An 18927-nucleotide genomic window follows, 5' to 3' on the forward strand; every position below is an offset into this window, starting at 1 on the left:
ACCCACTAACAGGTGCCATGATGAGGAGATAATCAGTGTTATTCACTTCACCTCGCCGTGCTCATAATGTTATGCCTGATTGGTGAAGATAATAAGAGAACAAGTGAAATACGTTTGTTACTAAATGCTCCACATCACTCTTCTCCCTCCATTTATAATTAGGAAGCGGATGTCTTGCTTGCTGGCTCTTTCCCACACCTGATCGATGCGTGCTGGACATTTGGGGCTGTTTATCTTGTACCTACTTTGATCATCTCGGCGGCTTCTTAAACACCGTGATAGCAGCCGTATCTTCTCTTTTCATAACGGTGGACTGTAATAACCTATCCGTCTGCAGTTGCGTCACCCTCACCCTGAGCTCAGCCTCCATCTCCTCAATCTACATGTGGAAGCACTCCAGGCAAATTGATCCTGTAATTCACCAGAGCAGTCCAGCTGCCCCTTGTTAAAATCTTTTCACTGTCTTTTCAAATAGAGGCCATCAGCTGGAAAATGTGCACTCATCCTGTAGATAGAAAAGGATTTTCAGAATGGCCATTTCACCACTCTTCAAGGTCTCGGATTTGTGAAATGGTTTTGGAGCCTGAAGTAATTAAAGGTGATGGTTTTCGTGGATTTACTGAGAGCGTGTTTGTGATTTTGGACATTGATCATAAGTGGCATGATGCATGGGCTGCACCTTGCTTCTTCAGTAATAAAGGAGACATATTTTAAAGTTTTATTCCACAGTTTAAAGCATGACCCATGGTAATAAATGCAACCACTTGTGGCGTGTTTACATCTGTTTATACTGGACTTTAATGAAGCATGGCACAGGATAAAGGCTCTGAGCATGCCAGTGTTTATTCAGGTGGGATGGGGCATGTGCGCATGCTGTGTATTAAACTTGTCTTTTGTTGTGGTATAACATTTCACCCTGGAATATTCATCTTGTGAAGACTCTTCCATGTTCGTCTCTTGTTAGCCAGAAGATAGCCAGCTAACTTTAGTGAGTGATGTGTGTTTGCTGCACTTCCCAAAACCTATGAGTTTACTTAATAAAACCAGTTTATTCCCAAAGTTGTCTAATGAAGGATGGACTTTCTAATGAAGGATGAAAAACCTGCAAATGTGAGTGGATACCTGACCATCACACCCATATGTGGTTCTTCCCTAAACTGTTGCCACAGAGACAAGCACACAGTGGTATGTGACAGGAGTTTCCAGTCTCATTTGGGGAGGGTCAGCATGGGTTCAGGTTTTCATTCCAGCCAAGCAGAAGCTACACCTGAATCTATCAAAAGCTAAAATTAAACAGAAGGAATTGGATGCAGCTCCTGCATAATTGGAATGAAAACCCTGAGCAAAAAGCAAGGTGTGTTAAGGTCCAAAAACTCAAGTGTCCGGCACACAGGCCTGACCTCAACCTCACTGAACACCAACTGTAATAAATCAGAGCATCAACTGCACCCCAAACCCCCTCACCCTACACCAGTGCCTGATCTCACTAATGCTTTTAGACTTATCAGACTTTTTCAATCAGTATAAACGAATTATTTTATTACGGAAAATCTGTTAAAAAAAATTCAGGAGACTGTTGGCTTTCAGTGTGATTATACCTCTGTTTGGATAACCTTACACAGAATTTTGGTAGTTGAAGCTAACGCTGATGCTTTTTAGTAGCACTTGGGGGGTCTCAGAGAGCAGAAATGGGTTTGATATCACCATTTACTTTGAAAATATGAACATATCTTGTGTGCGGGAAAAACTGTTTTTGTTTTTTGGAACTCTTGTATGAAATGTTTGCCTTTAGTAGGCTAGGTAAAAAAAACAAAAATACTGCTGACAAATTCTAAAAGTCTACTTTCGTATTTAGCAACACTGTGGAATGTAACATGACAAAGAAATTTAGTACTAAACATGGAAACCCCATAAATGGGACTAATTCCTATGTTTTGGCCTCTGGTAAAAGGGTTAAAACTTGTATAATGTTTCTCAAAACGTGTCACTGGAGACGTCCCAATCAGTATCCTCACTATACAGACAAAAAGATTGTACAAGCACTCATTTGCATGTGGTCTCGTGTGTGTGTGTGTGTGTGTGTGGTCAGTAGTGTACAATACAATAATGAACAGCTAACTATATGTCAACTCTTACGATTGTTCATTGCTGCTTTGTATTTTTCCTGGACAGAATGAATGAATGCAGAAAAGGCTTTAAAGTTTGAAGGCACAGACTCTTTGTAGTGCTGCACTGTGTCTGGTCTCCATATGTTCCCTGCAGCGGTGTGGCAAAAGACATTTAATCAGCTGCAGACCGGGTGATACTCAGGTCTGTTCTTCCTCAGGGTAAAACAATAGTGTGGGGGGTCATCACATAATCCTAACACAACAGCCAGCGTTATAAGGCAAGTGCAGTATCTGTAGTGTAATAAAATATATATATATATATATAGCCACTTTCTGCAGTGGGTTTAGATTGCTTTATGCAGATGAGCCATAAGAAAGTCATAACAGTTCAGAAAGCCATCACAATGTCACAATGTCAAGATCTCAGCAAATACGCACCAAGTGTTTTTTTTATCCTACAAAGCAGCAGCATTCAAAGGTTCACCAAGTCATTCTGCATATTGTCAATTTGCAAGTGCAGCTCTCGTGGAAATGCTTCCAGCTGCTGTTTTGCATGCTTGTATTTCTCAGAGTGCACCAATGTGAATCTGTCTACCTGTTCACCAAAACAAAGCTCCCTCTCCCTCTTAAATATTTGCCCTCTCCTCTCGTAATGCAGATAGAGCTGCAGGGTGTTTACCCGCGGGATTAAGAGCTAGCAGGGGCAGCGTGTTCGTCACTTTCAGCGCTGACTGCGGCTGCATGACTGCGGTAGTTCTGTCCTGTTCGGAGCTTTAGATCGAGACGTTTAAACCATGGTGTTTGGAGGACTTAGTCCAGATATACAGAGAGCTAGATTCTGGCTGAGGAACAGACACGCTCCGGCACATGCGGATTCTAGCAACAGACAGAGAAGGTGGGCCACATCTTTGTACTTTTTCCCTTGAAAAAAGGTCAGCTTTTATTTTAAACATTTATGTTTTTACTAGAGAAAGAGCTCTGGCTTGTGTATTAGTTTAGGTTTGTAGGGAGCTCACAACAGGATTTCACATCAACCTGAAGTAAAGCTAAATTGATTCCTGATGCATCTGTGATGTTTGATCTCAGTAGCCTGCATCAGGAGGTTTTCTAGTATAATTACTTGTTGCTTTGGAAACGTAATGATATCTTTCTTTTTTTTTTTCTTTCTTTTCTTGGGGGGAGAACAAGCTTCAAAATGTCATATTATTTCTGTCTTCAACAGCACAGTGGTATACTTATTAGCTGCCTAGTTGTCAAAATATGATTCCTAAAATTTTTTGACTTAATGAGGCTTGCGTAAAATAAATAAACCCCTGATTTCTATGTCGTATCACATATTACTTTAATAAATAACGATACAGATTGCAGAAGTTAAAGTAAAATCAAGTAAACTGCACAATATTCAGAGGAGCTTGCCATTTCTTTAAATTTCTGCAGGTTTTCCACAGATTTGGACCTAGACATCATGTGATATCATCACAACACACATTCAGCCAAAGCCCTCTTTCATACACGTGCGTCCAACAGCTATCATAGAAAGTAATTACATATATGTATAAGTTTAAAAGGATAATCCTGTGCTTTCAATTTCACCAATTCAAGCACAAAAAGCAAAACCAGAAAAACACAGTATTTTTGGCCATAACAATCACATACAAACTCCTGGAGGGACTACAAGTGATATTAGGCAACATGTAATCAGTTAATAACGGACATGATCTGAACTGTCCACCGTCTTGTGTCTGACGTCCCTGCTAGATAAATCTTACACTAGCACTTTCACCCATGAGGTTTTTGCAGGATGGCTTATTATAAATGATCCAGCACTTTTAGTGTTGGTAGTAATATCTGTATATCTGTACATCTAGTTTGTTTCCTGATTCATTGTTATTGTATAGTACAGTCACATCTGTTTGTTTAGCCAGATGTAGCCAGCAGGAAAAAAACAAGAAAATTGTTAGGAGTGTGCGTATCCTGGACTGCATGATGTTCTCTCTGCTTGGCCAGACTCCAGTTAATGAATTTTATTTGTGTCTGTATAGAATACTGTTCCAGATGTCTCTGAAGGCCTGCCTGACAGGTCGCTTTAAATGTGCTCAGATTAGTGTTTCACTTCCACCAGTAACAACAGTAACATGCTGATAACAGACCGTCTCAGCACTTTCTGCTCACCGCTCTCTCGTGTCAGACCTGCTGCCATCCTAATGTCTTCCCCGTCTCTGCTTAGTGGACACGTAATCGGATCTGATTCTTTTTCTCAGGAGTGTGTTTCTTTTAAACAGTGCTTAAGGCTAACAATGAGTGGATTTGACGAACTGATTTGAAGTAAAGATCATTTATTAGGATTTGGTTAGTTTCCTAATACGGACTAGAGGCTGATTTATACTGTTTAACTACGAGTACAAGATGGCTGCCACGTATATCCTGCATTCATTTGGTGGGATCCATGGGAACGTCTTCAGGAATTAATCAGACTTTTCTGAGTGGTGTAGTAGCAATGTACCCCGACCAGGTATAACATTATGACCACCTGCCTAATATTGTGTTGATCCCCCTTTTGCTGCCAAAACAGCCCTAACCCATAATGCACTGTGTATTCTGACACCTTTCTATCAGAACCAGCATCAACTTCTTCAGCAGTTTCAGCAACAGTAGCTCGTCTGTTGGGAACACCCCACAAGAGCTGCAGTTTTGGAGATGCTTTGATCCAGTCGTCTAGCCATCACAATGTGGCCCTCCGTCAAACTCGCTCAGATCCTTACACTTGCCCATTTTTCCTGCTTCTTACAAATCAACTTTGAGGACAAAATGCTCAATTGCTGCCTAATATATCCCACCCACTAACAGCTGCCATGAGGGGGAGATAATTTGATGTTATTTACTTCACCTCTCTCTGCTCATAATGTTATGCCCGATCGGTGTATATAGTAGAAGCAGTATAGCACCATGTGTGTCTACGACTGTATGAATAAAAAAACGTATCTCAAATTGTACTTATTTACTGCTTTTAGACTGTTGCGGAGTGTGAAGACTTGTGTGGGGGAAGAAAGTTTTCCTAGTACGGTTAGTTTTTGATTTTTTAGAAACCTCTTATTGAAAGGTCTGCTCTGAGTACCAGTGTTTTGGATTTTCTGCTTCACTTCAGATGCACATCCTTTATGCAAGACGTATGAACAATGCATCTCATGTAGCATCTACGCATATGTACAGTGAAAGTGAAGTATGTTTGTAAAATCCCTCTCTCTCTCCTTCTGTCTAAAAACATACAAATAAATGCAACCACCCAAACCAAACACCTGCACCAAGTGAAACAAACTCACCCTGGACAGAATATCAAAGCTACCGGTGAGTCTAGTAATCAGAGAAGAAGCAGATATCACGGTCCAAAACAAGCACAGGTTTCATGATGAATCAGATCAGCAGGAGTTTCACTGACAGCAATGTAATGATTACGGTCCAATTTACTCAAATAGTCCTGCAGCTTTCTAACGAGAAACATTTGGAGTCAGTTTAATCCGAGTCACTAGGTTATTAGGTAGCTTGATTTGGAGTGATCTGTGCTGCTACATGAAGTCCATGTCACAAACGTACAAGGTTACGCTTAGCACTCTGAGTGACTTTCAAGACTTATGATTACAAACATCACTATGTTGTAAATAAAATTTGTATGCTCTGTCGAGAAGAGCCAGCCTTGATCATTTAAATGCTAAATGAATATTCATGAAGAGAGCTTAGCTTAAGCTAGATTGTTGTTTGTCACAAGCAGCACTTCTCCTGAAATCACTTTAACAGGGTTAGGAAAACATCCGACATGTTTATTTTTCTTCTCGTTAACATAAGTCTCTTCTGCATGTATTCTGTCATTTGTTATCCGTGGTGAAAGTCATCCAAATGCTCCCGCAATGCAATCGCGGTTCCTTGCAGAGTTCCCCAAGCCGCCGGAGCCATGGAGCTGTTCCTTATTATTCAAGGCCAGATAGGATTGCAGATGCATTACACCAAAGTGCTGTTATGTGTTGGGGAATAAACCCCTGGCTTAATTATTGATGATGACAAACCCTCTACTTCTGTCAGAGATAAAGTGCTCACGGTGTCTCTTTAGCTTCCGTCTTCCTGCACAGAAGCGATCGGAAATGCGACGCTGGGGTGGGAGAGAGATATGGGGGTCGGGGGGGCCGAGACTCTCAGAAGCTGTCATTACAGAGCACCACATTTGTATATACAGATGTTACAGAAGCATTGGCATGTCATTAGCATTGCTAAGTAACATCTATGTACCGTTATCATCTCCCACTGTGCAGTATGTGTGTAGCTGTCACGTTCAACCAATTGCTGCAGACTTGATATCTCTGTTCTGCGAGACACTTTAGTGCATGGAGGCTTTATGTATGTAATGGCGCTTGTGCGTGTGAGAGAATTTCTTCGGAATTTATTCCTCACTCGGTCTGCGCACCTTCTCAATGCACGTGAATGTTGTTTTGCTAGGAAAGTAGATGTTTGGGATCAGAGGAGCATTTTAATCCTGTGTAGATGTGAGTAACTGTGCTAGCACCTTTTTTTGTGAACGCTGAATGCAATAAATAATTTCGGACGGCTCCTTTGTTAGAGACTAGAGGCAGGTGAGATGTGCGTGTGCGCGTGTGTAGGCTGAAGCCCCTCAGTTTCCTGTTCTGCCAACCTCGTATGCTGCTTGTTTCTGCCTCCTACACTTGTGTTGGCAGAAGAGGTGATAATGAAATGGCTGGCGTGTCCAAAGTAGAATCCTCTATCCAGGCCTGCCGTCTTCAATTTTATTTGTATCGCACTGTTTAACCCTTTTTACCAGTACACTAGCTTTCCATTTTACTGGGAAGAACTTGTCGGACATTTTTAGCATAAACAAATGAATTATGTTCTGGCTGCAGGTCTGATATATAAAATTAGTCAGGAGACTGTTGGAGACTTTATTACCTCTGTTTCGGGAATCTTACACAGAATGTTAGTGGATGAAGATAACTGGAATTGTAGTTATGTTATAAACAAGCACTTAGAGTGTCTCAGAGCAGAAATGGGTTTGATATCACTATTTACTTTAAAGATATAAACATTTGCGTGGGGAAGGTTGTTTTTTGGAACTTATCTATAAATATATTGCCCCTAGTAGGCTAGGTAAAAACTAAAAATTCTGATGAAAACTTCTTAAAACTGACTACTTTCATTAGAACCATTAACCATCACTTCAGATTGAGTGCTGAACATGGACACAAACAAAATAGGTGCAAATTCCATTTTTTGGCCTTTGGTAAAAAGAGTTACAAGCAGCTTCACTGAATGTAGATTTCAATCCCTGAGCCAGAAGAGACATGAGATGAGACGAAGAAGAACCTTTGATACGAACCAGACTCAAAAGTGAACTCTTCTGAGCAACATAGGATAGTGAAAATATTAATAATTACTCTTTTACAACGATGTACTATAGACATATAGTAAATGTAATATAAATGTGTCCTGGAAAATGCATAGAAAAGTCTTTATGATGAGAGGAGCTGCCCCCCGGAGGTCTGCAGTGTCCATGTGAAAATCTCAAGATGTTTCGAGATATAGAAACATCTTTGTTGTGTCGATCCACAGCCGACCATGTGGCACGAATTCTGCACGCTGCGACTGGCCGTCAGTCTTCTCCAGCTGTTAGAGCACATCAGAGCTAAGCAGCAGTCCTCCTCAGTGTGTGAGGTGCAGCAGTAATTTGCTTAGCGTAGAGCCGTGAATTTGCTTTTCCTGCCCCTCAGATTGTCAGTGTAAGCTGTGTTTGTGCCGTGCACAGGGAGAGGTGTGTTTACACAGGCTCAAGCAAGCCAAATGTATGTCTGGGGTTGTGTTTGCCCCCAAAACTGCATTTGCTATGTTTTATGAATTTTTTTGAGCGACGTTAGGAGTTTTGCTGTCGCTCTTTATAGAAAATGTGTGTGCTTGTTTTCTCTGGGCATGTGTACCGTTGCTGTGTGTGTGTGTGTGTGTGTGTGTGTTTCCAGAGCAGCAATTTCATGTTTGCCTTTCCTCTGTAATGTCCCTAGTTATATCTTGTTTGAAAGCTATTTTAGTAATCGCTGTAATTTTGGCCAGCTCCTTGGCTCAGAGTGTAGTGTTGCTTCCTCTCAGCTTCAGGACTCCTTAGCTCGGGTTACTCTCCATGTGGGGTTTCACATGTTTTCCCCATTTCCGTGCAGGTTTCTCTACCCCCCCCCCTCCCGCCCCCCTTAAAAATATGCTGGGGAACTGGTTCCGCTAAATTTCCCGTTTGCGAATGAGGGTGTGGGTGTGTGGGATGCCTGTTGTCTTCCTGATTTCTCACGGCATGACCAATCTGTGACATATGGGCTGATCTTGAGCTTAAGAGAAATAAGTAAGCGCATTTTTACAGCAAGCTTTAGACCGATACTGCGACACAGCTTTTCATTAAAGTCTTCCTGATTACCTGGAAGAGGTTTATCTGATCTAATTTATCTGATATTCTCTGAACATGGAAATGGCTGAAAATCTAGGAACCTCGTTGTGCAATAATAGTGCCTTCTGGGCATGCAAAATCCCTTCAGAAAAGCTGTTGAGATATTCTTTATTCTTCATAAAAAGCCACAACTCTTTGACCCCGGTCAAAGACTCTCTGTCCGGTCCCTCTGCGTTTGATCTGTGCCGGGTGTAAACCTAGATGCGGCACGCTGCCAACATGCCTGAAGCTGTGTGAACGCTAAAAGATGAAGACATCAGTGGCAGCATTAGCGGACTCCGAGTCAGCATCATCCACTGTAGCGCTGGCTTTAACTGCTCTCTCCATTACCCAGCGGGGCACAAGGCAGCCTGCACCAGAGCATTAACAGTAATCCCAGAGTTCAGCTGGGCTGCTTATAAGGGATGTGAGCTGGATGGGTGGGATGAACCGGCTGCCTCATTGATTTGTTTCTCTCTTCACATATTCAGCGCCGGACAAATCACTAGCCTGAAAGGCAGATTCAATGTCTAGAATAATTCTTTCTTCTTCTTTTGTTTTTCATAGCTGCTGCAGGTTCAACAACCAGAGGGGAAAAATCCTACATGCTACTAAAAAAAGCAAACCTATTTTGCTAGAAGTTCTTGTGGTGTCACCTCGATATTGTAAGGTTCAAGGTTCTTTATTAGTCACATAAATATTACATGTGTAATGTAGTGAAATGTCCCACAGTGCAACCGTGAACAATAGAAACAATAAAGTAACTAATGCATTCAGTCAGTCTACTGTTCTTCACATACCTGCATGTCTGATGCTAGAATGGTTTTAACTTGGTGGATGCTTCATCTGGAACGCACAAGTACACAAAAACACCGATGAGCAAAGCCGCTTAATTTTCTCAAGCTAGAACAAAAAGTTTGTGTGGGAAACACGTTGAGAGCCTCAGATAATGTCTCTACTTGTGATGATAACACACACCACACCTCATAGCCCAAATGTTCACCAGCAACCTGGTGACTTTTGTAAAAGGTTAAAAACACAATGTGCTGCTTCAAATATTTGATCAGGAGAAGATACAGATGTCTAAACAGCTGTCCTTCACAGGAATTCATATATGCCTTTGTGTCCCCGAGCTAAACTACATAACTTGCTTGCCGTCTTTCTTCTTCTTCTTTTTTTTTTTTTTTTTTTTTTTTAACTTATATGATTTTCCATCTGCTTTGATTGTTTTCTTTCTTTTGGTTCTTACTTTCTTGGGTTCGCTCAGCTGTGAAAACTGTCACCTGGAGCTGACTGTCGTCCTGCTGCTTTATTGCTGAGGGACAGAGTCACAGCTCGCCTCCTCGCAGCTCTTTCCACACAGCCCGTTATTTATGAAGTTAATAAAGGATGCTGGAGGAAACTTCTTGATCACTTCAGCGATCTCAGAGGGAATATCACAGCCAAAGGTTTTGTAGGTATTGTCACTGATGGATTCTCTCCAGCTTGTCCAGGAAGCTCTATTGTTGTTGTCGGGCTTATTTTGACTTGCTCTGGCTCTGAAGGAAGCTATTGTATTTCTGAAGGATCCCTTGACCAGCTTTCATGCTGCTCTTTCTAGGACTTAATTTCCTGATGCTGGTGTTTTCACGGGTTAATTTAATATCTGTTAGATCCATTGGGTTTATCTAAATTATGAATAGTCCAGGGTTGCGTCGTCTTAGTCATAGAAATGACAGAAACGTCTCGAAAGGCTCAGCTGATCCAGATTTACAGTCTTTATTATTTACAGGTCACTGTACTTTTCCTTGTAGGTACATAACACAGCTTCTAGGTAAATAAATGAATGATAAGCCAGAGCTTTAAACATACAAATAAACAAAAGATGCACAGCTGACGGAGTGAAAGAGAAACATTTTGTTCAGATTTGTTCACGTCTGCTTTTTTTATTTCTTTTTTTATCTTCACTTGTGTTTAGTTGAATGTATTTCTGTCTGCTAAATTTACAAAGCTTTCAAAGTAGAAACCAAGCTAGAAAGCGAACTACACGGTCCAGAGAGCATGCTGGATTACCACAGGAGCTGCTGATTCTCATTAAACCACTGTTGTTCTCATTTAGTGTGCATGGATTACTGCTGCCATCCTCTATATACACGCTACTCTCCTTTTAATCCTGTTAAAGCTCCCGCACACTGTACACTTTACAGGATTCTTTCCGAAATGTTTCAGATGAAAACAAAAATCTTGGTCTAAAAAGAACTGATACGTATCACTGGCTACCAGCTATGTGTACAATACACTGGTGCTGATACCACAAACAAAGTTCATGCAATACCAGCCAGTTACTTTCCTGTGCATATCTCAGCTTGTTAGGGTCAGGGCACAGGGTCAGCCATGATAAAGCACCACTGGAGCGGAGAGGCTTAGGGGTCTTGCTCAAGGGCCCTACAGTGACAGTTTGGTGGTGCTGAAGCTTGAACCTCGACTTTAATATCAACAACCAAGAGCCTTAACCGTTTGAGCCAATGCCTCCACTTCCTCCTCCTCTTTCTTCTTCTTCTTCTTCTCCTTTTCTCACACTCACATGGACACATTACATGCAGCCGTTAATTACCAATTTAGTCTGGACTAATGAAATCGCCACAGATATTGAGAAGTTCATATTCAGTAGTAGAGAACAAATCATTCAAAAACATAAGAAAAAACTATGTGCTTTAGACACTGCTTTTATAATCTTGAACCGGAAATGGAAATTTAAACACATCTTCATGCAGTGTTCATTGTCACAAATGCCACAGTATAGAAATGTTTTGAAATTGAATTAATGCACCTTAGAAGCAGTGTAAGGCTGTAAATGTGCCGAGGGAAGAGAGAGAGAGAGAGAGAGAGAGAGAGACAGAGGAGAGAGAAAGACAGAGAGAGGGCAGAGGGAGTTGAGAGAGAGTTTGAGTCATGTGACTCTCTGTTTCTGAGCAAACACAGCCGCTGCTCTTAAGTTCTTATCAAACACTTTACACCACACCATCCGCGTCTTATGGAGAGGAATGAAGTCCTGTTCCTGAGGCAAAGGTCAGACCTTCACGTTACTGCGACTGACGGCTAAAGGGCAAAGCCTGCAGACTACATCCGCTTTCTTTGTTTCAGATAACATAACGTCTTTCATTCTTTAGCACGCCCACTCGTGTACGAAACAAGGTCACTATTCAGGGAAGAAACAGAACTGTAGTGTGAACAGCCAAAGTAGCAGATCATCACGGTTCTCCTGCAGCCACTCGGTGCTCCGGCAGCCAGCTGAAGAGCTTAGTGCTAAACAGAGGCAGGCTGTTAAGAGGTTCCTGCACCGTATTACATTTCCACTGATGCTGACATTGTCTTTTCTGTTCACCATCCAGAATATTGATTGTCGGAGAATGGATGGATTTAATGAATTTGGAAAGAAGAAACCTGATGCTGCAGAATATAATTCAAGCTGATTTTTAAACAAGTAGATCAATGTACACTCTGTTGGACGTGTGTGTGTGTGTGTATGTGTGTGTTCTATGATATTACGAATGATATAAGAAACAATAGGAATTGCAGTAACTCTACAGGTTTATGGCGATGTAGACTTGACTAGCTATTCAGGATATTTCCTCCATAACTGTATGACTCTCATTTTCTCATCTCCCACAATCTTGCTCTCGCTCGGTAAATAAACAGCAGAAGGTTGGGTAACAGCCGGCTCTTCTCCAGGCTTTCTCCTTTTGAAGTTTGCCTAATAGCCCTGCAAGCTTATTTCGGTGAGATGCATTCGGTCAGCCATTCGCCAGCTCAAGCTTCTCAAACCCTAATAAGATTTCTCTGAAGCACAGCAAACCTTTCTTTTCCTTTACACAGAGCTTAAACTTTTTTGCACTTCAAGTGCCCTGTTCACTGGTGAGCCGCTCTGAAGCATTAAGGAGACGTTTTGCGAAACCACAGGGCATGTATTTAATTAGTATGCTCTTAGTGCCCACACTCAGGATCTGGCAATTTCATGATATCTCTCATGCTGTGATACCAAATGAAAGACATATGACATCAAGCATGACTGGCTGTGCTTTTGATTCGCACTCATATTTTCCATTATTGCATTCATCTCTGTTCTTAATTCAGGATTTAGGTAAATAAATCTCGAAACACAATATAACGCCGCAATTTCGCGCCATAAAAGTAAATCACGCAAAACATTACGTATCGCAAACGATATCCTTTTGAAATGTAGCTCAAAGCTTATCCCGGATGAATAATTGAGGAGTTTAACTTAAATAAACATAAATGAGGTTCGAAGTCAGGCATCGCTGAGGTAAAAGGGTTGAGGCACTCCTTCATCTATGAGGAGGATGCAGCGCAGAAACCGACGGTGCAGCAGCGACTGCAGAGAGCAGCAGGTATTATTACAGACTCGCAGGTGATTTATAGTGCAGGTGGAGACTGCAGTGATGCTCCAGATAACGTCTGTAAGAGGAATGACCCATACCGCCGCAGAATCATTACAATATACACATCACAGGGTGAAAACACTCAGCGTGCCATCTTATTCCCACTGTAAGAGCAGGGCTAAACAGCTTCTCACTGCACAGTGCTCTGAAACATGCACCTTCATTCATCTGACTGAAATCAGAGTACATGGAATCATATCAATCATTTCTGTCTAATCATTTCAATGAAATTTTTCTCTCTCTCTCTCCCCTTATATATATAGAGATATATTTATATACTTTATTTACTTAAATATATAAAGTTTTATATATATATATATATATATATATATATATATATATATATATATATATATATATATATATATATATATAAATAAATATATATATATAAATAAATAAACACTTTATATACTTTTCCCTTCTCTCTCTCTCTCCCCTTTTATATATATATATATATATATATATATATATATATATATATATATATATATATATATATATATATATATATATATATATATATATATACACTTTATATACTTTTATACTTTTCCCTTCTCTCTGTCTTTCTCTTTTTCCCTCCTCACTTTCCCTTTCTCTCTCTCTCTCTCTCCCTCTCCCTCCTAACTTTTCCCTTCTCTCTCTCTCTCTCTCTCCCTCTCCCTCCTAACTTTTCCCTTCTCTCTCTCTCTTCCTCTCCCTCCTAACTTTTCCCTTCTCTCTATCTCCCTCCTCTTTTTTCCCTTCTCTCCCTCTTCCTCCTCACTTTTCCCTTCTCTGTCCCTCCTCTTTTTCCCTTCTCTCTCTCCCTCCTCCCTTTTCCTCTCCCTCTCTTGTCATGTTTGACACAAAATGGTGTAAAAATAAAGCTCTATCCTTGAAGGAAGTGTAATGTTTACATAATTATCATATTTTTTTTAGCATTTTAGTATTGACCTTTACAGACAAATGCTATTTATTCATATTTGGTGCGGTTTGACTTTGTAAAATTCTGTTTTAGTTTTGTATGATGTAATAAAGATCCTTTCAAAATTCTTATTCTCTCTCTCTCTCTCACTCTCTCTCTCTCTCTCTCTCTCTCTCTCTCTCTCTCAAACTAATATGAGCAAGTTTTGTCAACTTTTTTTTCATGTGCTAAGGACAGAGGCGTGTGTAAAACATTAAGGTCATTGTATCTATTCATTTCTGGATTGTTTTTGCACCTTTTTTTTCAGCCTTTTGAAAACGTTAATCCACACTTAAAAAGAACAGCATGCCTTTTGAAAGCCACACTCCCGTGTTATTGCAATACCCCTAAGGAGGAGTGTTAGTGAGAGGAATACTGACAAATGAAAGGATTGGAGCGGGCTAAATGGAAAAAGCAATAACCAAATTATGGCCATAAATTAGGTGCGAGTCTGGTCAGGGAGAGGGCCTAGTGACAGAAGAAGGAGAAGGCGCTGTAGAGTTTGTTAAGAGATAAATGGTCACAAGCTTGAAGCTGAAATCACACTGTGATTTGGATTTGCAGTAAATCACCCAAGCGCTCCTCTCATCCATCAGAAGTTTATTGTGTGTGTAGAAGAGGCCTGGTATCACAGCAGCCGGTCCTGTCCGGATCATATCGGCTCGCCTTTTCTCTCCGTCTTGATTCCCAGAGCAAGGCAAACTGAACCATGTAGCGTTCTGCTCTTTATGTACTCTTTGACCTCTTTGTCATGTTCCTGGCAAAACAGCTGTAATCCTGAAGGCTGAACCAAATCCACAGGGGAGTTTTATTTATTTATTTTATTCCCAAAAACATTTGGAAACACTAAAGAGAACAGCGTGTTTGTGTGCTTGGCAGGTCAGACACAATGGCAGAATCAGTCAGCTGTGGGTTTTTGATTGTGTGTAGTGTGGGACAGATGCACCGACTCCGATCATGATGGGCACGTTCATCAAAAGATTACGGCTCACTCGAGCAAACTCAAGTCTGATTGCTTTTCCGCTTCATTAGATTTAATAATGAAATTGGACTAATCAGTTATTTCTGTTTTTTTTTTTTTTCTGTTTTTTTTCTGTTTTTTTTTTCTCCTTTCACCTCAACTGCCTCCTCAAGCATGAAGCTCATTAAAAATGCTATTGGCAATATATAAACATAATGTTTACACCATCCATACAGTCCATGCCATTGGTTTCTTACAGCAATCTTTTCTTTACTGAGCAGTTCTTAAGTAGGACGATCCTGATCATCTCATCAGTCAGTGAACCGCGTGTGGGAAAAGACTTAAGAATTAAGCAAGATCACAATACAGAGGAATAAAAATGGGAGAGAATGATGCTGTAATAAAAAAAAAAACAAAAAAAAAAACAATCTACTTTAGCCAGGTCACAGATCTATAACAGCACATTCTGTACAGTTTTTATTCCATTTCTACTCTAAAGGTTAATATTTTATTTATTAGAGAACAACTTGTTCTTTTTCTCTTTTTTTTTTTTATGAAAGTATTGTAATGTTGTACAATGTAAGCAAAAACAAGCTCACTCTTGTTAACAGGGTTATGGCAGCTATAAAGCGTCCGTCCCTGACCAGCCTCACTTTTTTGCTCTCTCTTCCTTGAAAAAAATAGAGCTTCTTATGTTACCAAGATTCTTGAAAGCGGCCTGTTCCTGTGCCACAAAACAGTTTTAACTCGGACGCTGGAGATTCTTACCAAAAATATATGCTAAATAAACGTCTCAGGAACATTGACCATAGCAACTGCTCTGTTTATATGGAGATTCCATTATAGCAGTCCTTGTGTAACTTACTGTGTTTACTGTAGTGTAGTTACTACAACATACTAGAACGAGCACAAAAACCTTTTAGTTTTTCTTTTTTGAATATGATCAATCCACAGCACTGTGGTATAAGCAGAGCCAGTTACTGTGCTAATTGTGGATTTGAGGATGATGTGTGGTTGAGGATGTGGTTAGCTTAGTGGTTAAGGCGTTGGACTACTGATCGGAAGGTTGTGCATTTCAATCCCAGGTCCACCGAGCTGCCACTGCCACTGTCTTAACCCTCAATTGCTCAGTTGTATTGAAGAAAAGAGAGAGAGAGTGATATCACTCTGGATAAGGGTGTCTGCCAAATGCCGGATATGTAAATGGCTGTGCTGCTGAGTGTAAAGGAGAGAGTGGATTTGTGTGCTTAATGAATCATCCTCCCACTTGCTGAGACTTTTGTTCAATGTCCATTGAGGAGTCGGTCATCATCTTCTCTAACCCTCATTAAGATTTATTTATAATCTGCTTTTGTTCTGATTATCCTGCAGACGCAGCCACGTGTTCACACAAAACCAGATGTGGACACATTCAGGTGCCATGTCAGCTGTAGCATGTCTGTGTGTAATTGAGTACAAAATATGATAGGAGGTTCAGGGAGATTTTCTTGTGTAAATTGATGTGCTGTGTCTCCAGTTAAATGTTAATGTTACTTGCTGCCATCATCCATCCCCCTGCGATCCATTCAGTGTCTGTGTGACCTGGTAAGCATTTAACCAGTGTGTTGTCCTGCAGTGCTGTTGAAGCTGAATCTGGTTTATTTTAGCTGCTTTCTGCAGGACTGGAACTGACATTTTACCTACCAGCCAAAGCCACTAGTGCCACACCTAAGAGAGGCATGTTTAGAAAAGCTTTTCCCTTCTAAAGGCACTGAAAATAACCTGCAAAGAAAAAGCAAGGCCTTCATAAAAATGGCCCCATCAAACCCCCACTGCTACGAAGCAAACACTTCGAGGTTTCCGATGGCCTCGGCGTCCTCACTGTACACATGCCCACAGACTGGAATTTGGATTTCCACAGCAGCCTGGCCATGGCTCAGCAGCTCTCTCTCTCTCTCTTGCTCGCTCTCTCTTTCTCTCTCTTGCTCGCTCTCTCTCTCTCTCTCTCTCTCTCTCTTTCCACCAGTGCGCTTTGAAATTCTGACCACCAGGCTATTTCTGCTCCACACCAATAAATGCTGAAATTTCACCTTGACCTTTTGCCAAAATCTCACATGCAGCTGTCAAAACAGGATTATTTGCACTTGCCTTTAGTCTTGTGTTTGACTGTTTGACTGCTGTTTTATTTATTTTTTTCACCACACAGATGTGTATTCTGCACAGCCAGCAGCTTCCTTTGTGATATATATCCATGTTTGTAATGTATAAATAAAGGCATATCCGTATTGTGCAACCCTACAGAGGTGAAAGTGCTGCATGTTAGGCTTTTTTCAATAACACATCTAATAGCTGGACCCCTTTAAATTCTAGCAGTCTAGCACACACTAGTTTAAGTTTATTAAGCTCAGTCACTCTTATCTCCTGAAAGCTGCATGACTTGTTTCTCAGTGGTTACGTACACAGTTGGCAAAAACATGCGTGTTGGGTTATGACCATTTTAATGTTAGAAAGCATCACTAACCACTGATTCACTGGCTAATTCACCTTTAGCTCACTCACAGGGCTTTTCTTTTTCGTGTGTGTGTGTGGGGTTGTTTTACCTTTGTTTGTTTGAGACTGCTTTTGGTTACTGAGGTTGATGCACATTAATACACTGCCTTAATGTCTATGTCAGTAGAAGGTCCTGACAAGGATATTGAAACAAATGTGCGAGTGTGTGTGTGTGTGAGAGAGAGTGAGCGTGTTTGGAGAAAGAGGGCTGCTTTCAGCCAGGCGTAATCACTTTCAGAACGTTACAATCAATTTAAGAGTCAAGTGTATTCATACCGAATTAATTTGCAATTTGTTAAACGTTAACAACAAATCATAATGTTAATCCACAAAGTACACCGTGCTCAGTTCTGCCGAATAAATGGAGAGCTAGAACACCTTGCGTTAAGTTTTTGCCAAGCATCTGGTGGATCTGTAATTAGGTAAATGAAGTTCAGAGAGAGAGATAGGTGTTTTATATTTATATGTAGAGAATATGATTAAGCACATAGTTATTTTACTACTGGAGTACATAATTAGGTCATTCCTAGAAGAAAGAGAATAGTGTGTGTGTGTGTGTGTGTGAGAGAGAGAGAGAGAGAGAGAGACACCAGCAGTGTTTTACCATGCTTCCCTGCAGAGTTTTTACTTATTCATGGTGTACATGTAGGAGGTGTGCAGCAGTTTGCCATTTATCATTCATAGTATTTATCCAGCGTGAAACACTGAGTACCAACAAAGCACGCAGCAGTAGCACTTAATCTTCTGTTTTTGCTAAATGCTAAGAGAGCGAGCGAGCGAGCAGAAATTTACTGAAAAGTATTTAATGATTTTAAAGCAGTAATGCTGTTTAATTCCCTCGCTATTGTTTTGTAGTAGTTGTGCCTACGTCGCAGTAATTCGATCCCAGAGCTCGGGTCCTTAAATAAACTTCTCGGCATGCATCGATTGAATCTAAACGCTGTGGTGGTGGTTGTTAAAATAGCAAATGGACAAGAGTGCATTTTGTTTGCTAACAGGCTTGCTGGAAGTAGAGACCACAGGATATTTACTCGTGCAGAATTGTCAACAGCCCACCATATGGTCATTTATACGATGCCTCGTAAAGGACACGCCGAGTGACGACAGCAGCGATACACATCCCACAATCTTCCATACGCACGCTTCTCAATGAGCCTGACACAATGTCGATTTCTAGGTGAGATCACGCCGATGATAGAAATTCGGCCCCATCGATTTTCGTACAAATAGAGTCCTGTTCCATAGTGCAAATAGATTTAAAGATCTCATTACGTCTGGAGCTGTGTAAAAGTCTCAAACCCTACTGAATCTTTTCTCACTCTTCAGCCGAGTCTTCTGCAAGATTGGTTCTGTCCTGGCTCGTGTGTATTATCTGAAATTTCCACACCGATTCATGCAAGACATGCCAAGCTGATTTTAGAAGAAGTTTTCCCTCCTTTAACATACAGCTGTTATACTGAAAGCTAATTCTTGTGACC

At 40.8% G+C, this 18927-nt stretch overlaps 1 protein-coding gene across 7 annotated transcripts in view; it reads left to right on the forward strand.

Annotated features, from left to right (window-relative positions):
* caska (calcium/calmodulin-dependent serine protein kinase a) overlaps nucleotides 1-18927 on the forward strand; it is a 143169-nt gene that overhangs the window by 16258 nt on the left and 107984 nt on the right. For 2 of the 7 annotated variants that reach the window (XM_058392030.1, XM_058392033.1), the window contains exon 1: nucleotides 2858-3003. The exons of 3 other annotated variants lie outside the window; for them this stretch is intronic. In XM_058392030.1, coding sequence (XP_058248013.1) covers nucleotides 2903-3003 — 101 coding nt within the window. In that variant the 5' untranslated portion in view covers nucleotides 2858-2902. Of the gene's footprint in view, nucleotides 1-2857; nucleotides 3004-18927 lie in introns of those variants that run through there. 2 more of the 7 variants (XM_058392035.1, XM_058392031.1) reach the window with 2 other exon arrangements.

Source organism: Hemibagrus wyckioides, linkage group LG06, assembly GCF_019097595.1.
Source record: "Hemibagrus wyckioides isolate EC202008001 linkage group LG06, SWU_Hwy_1.0, whole genome shotgun sequence".
Classification (NCBI taxonomy): domain Eukaryota; kingdom Metazoa; phylum Chordata; class Actinopteri; order Siluriformes; family Bagridae; genus Hemibagrus; species Hemibagrus wyckioides.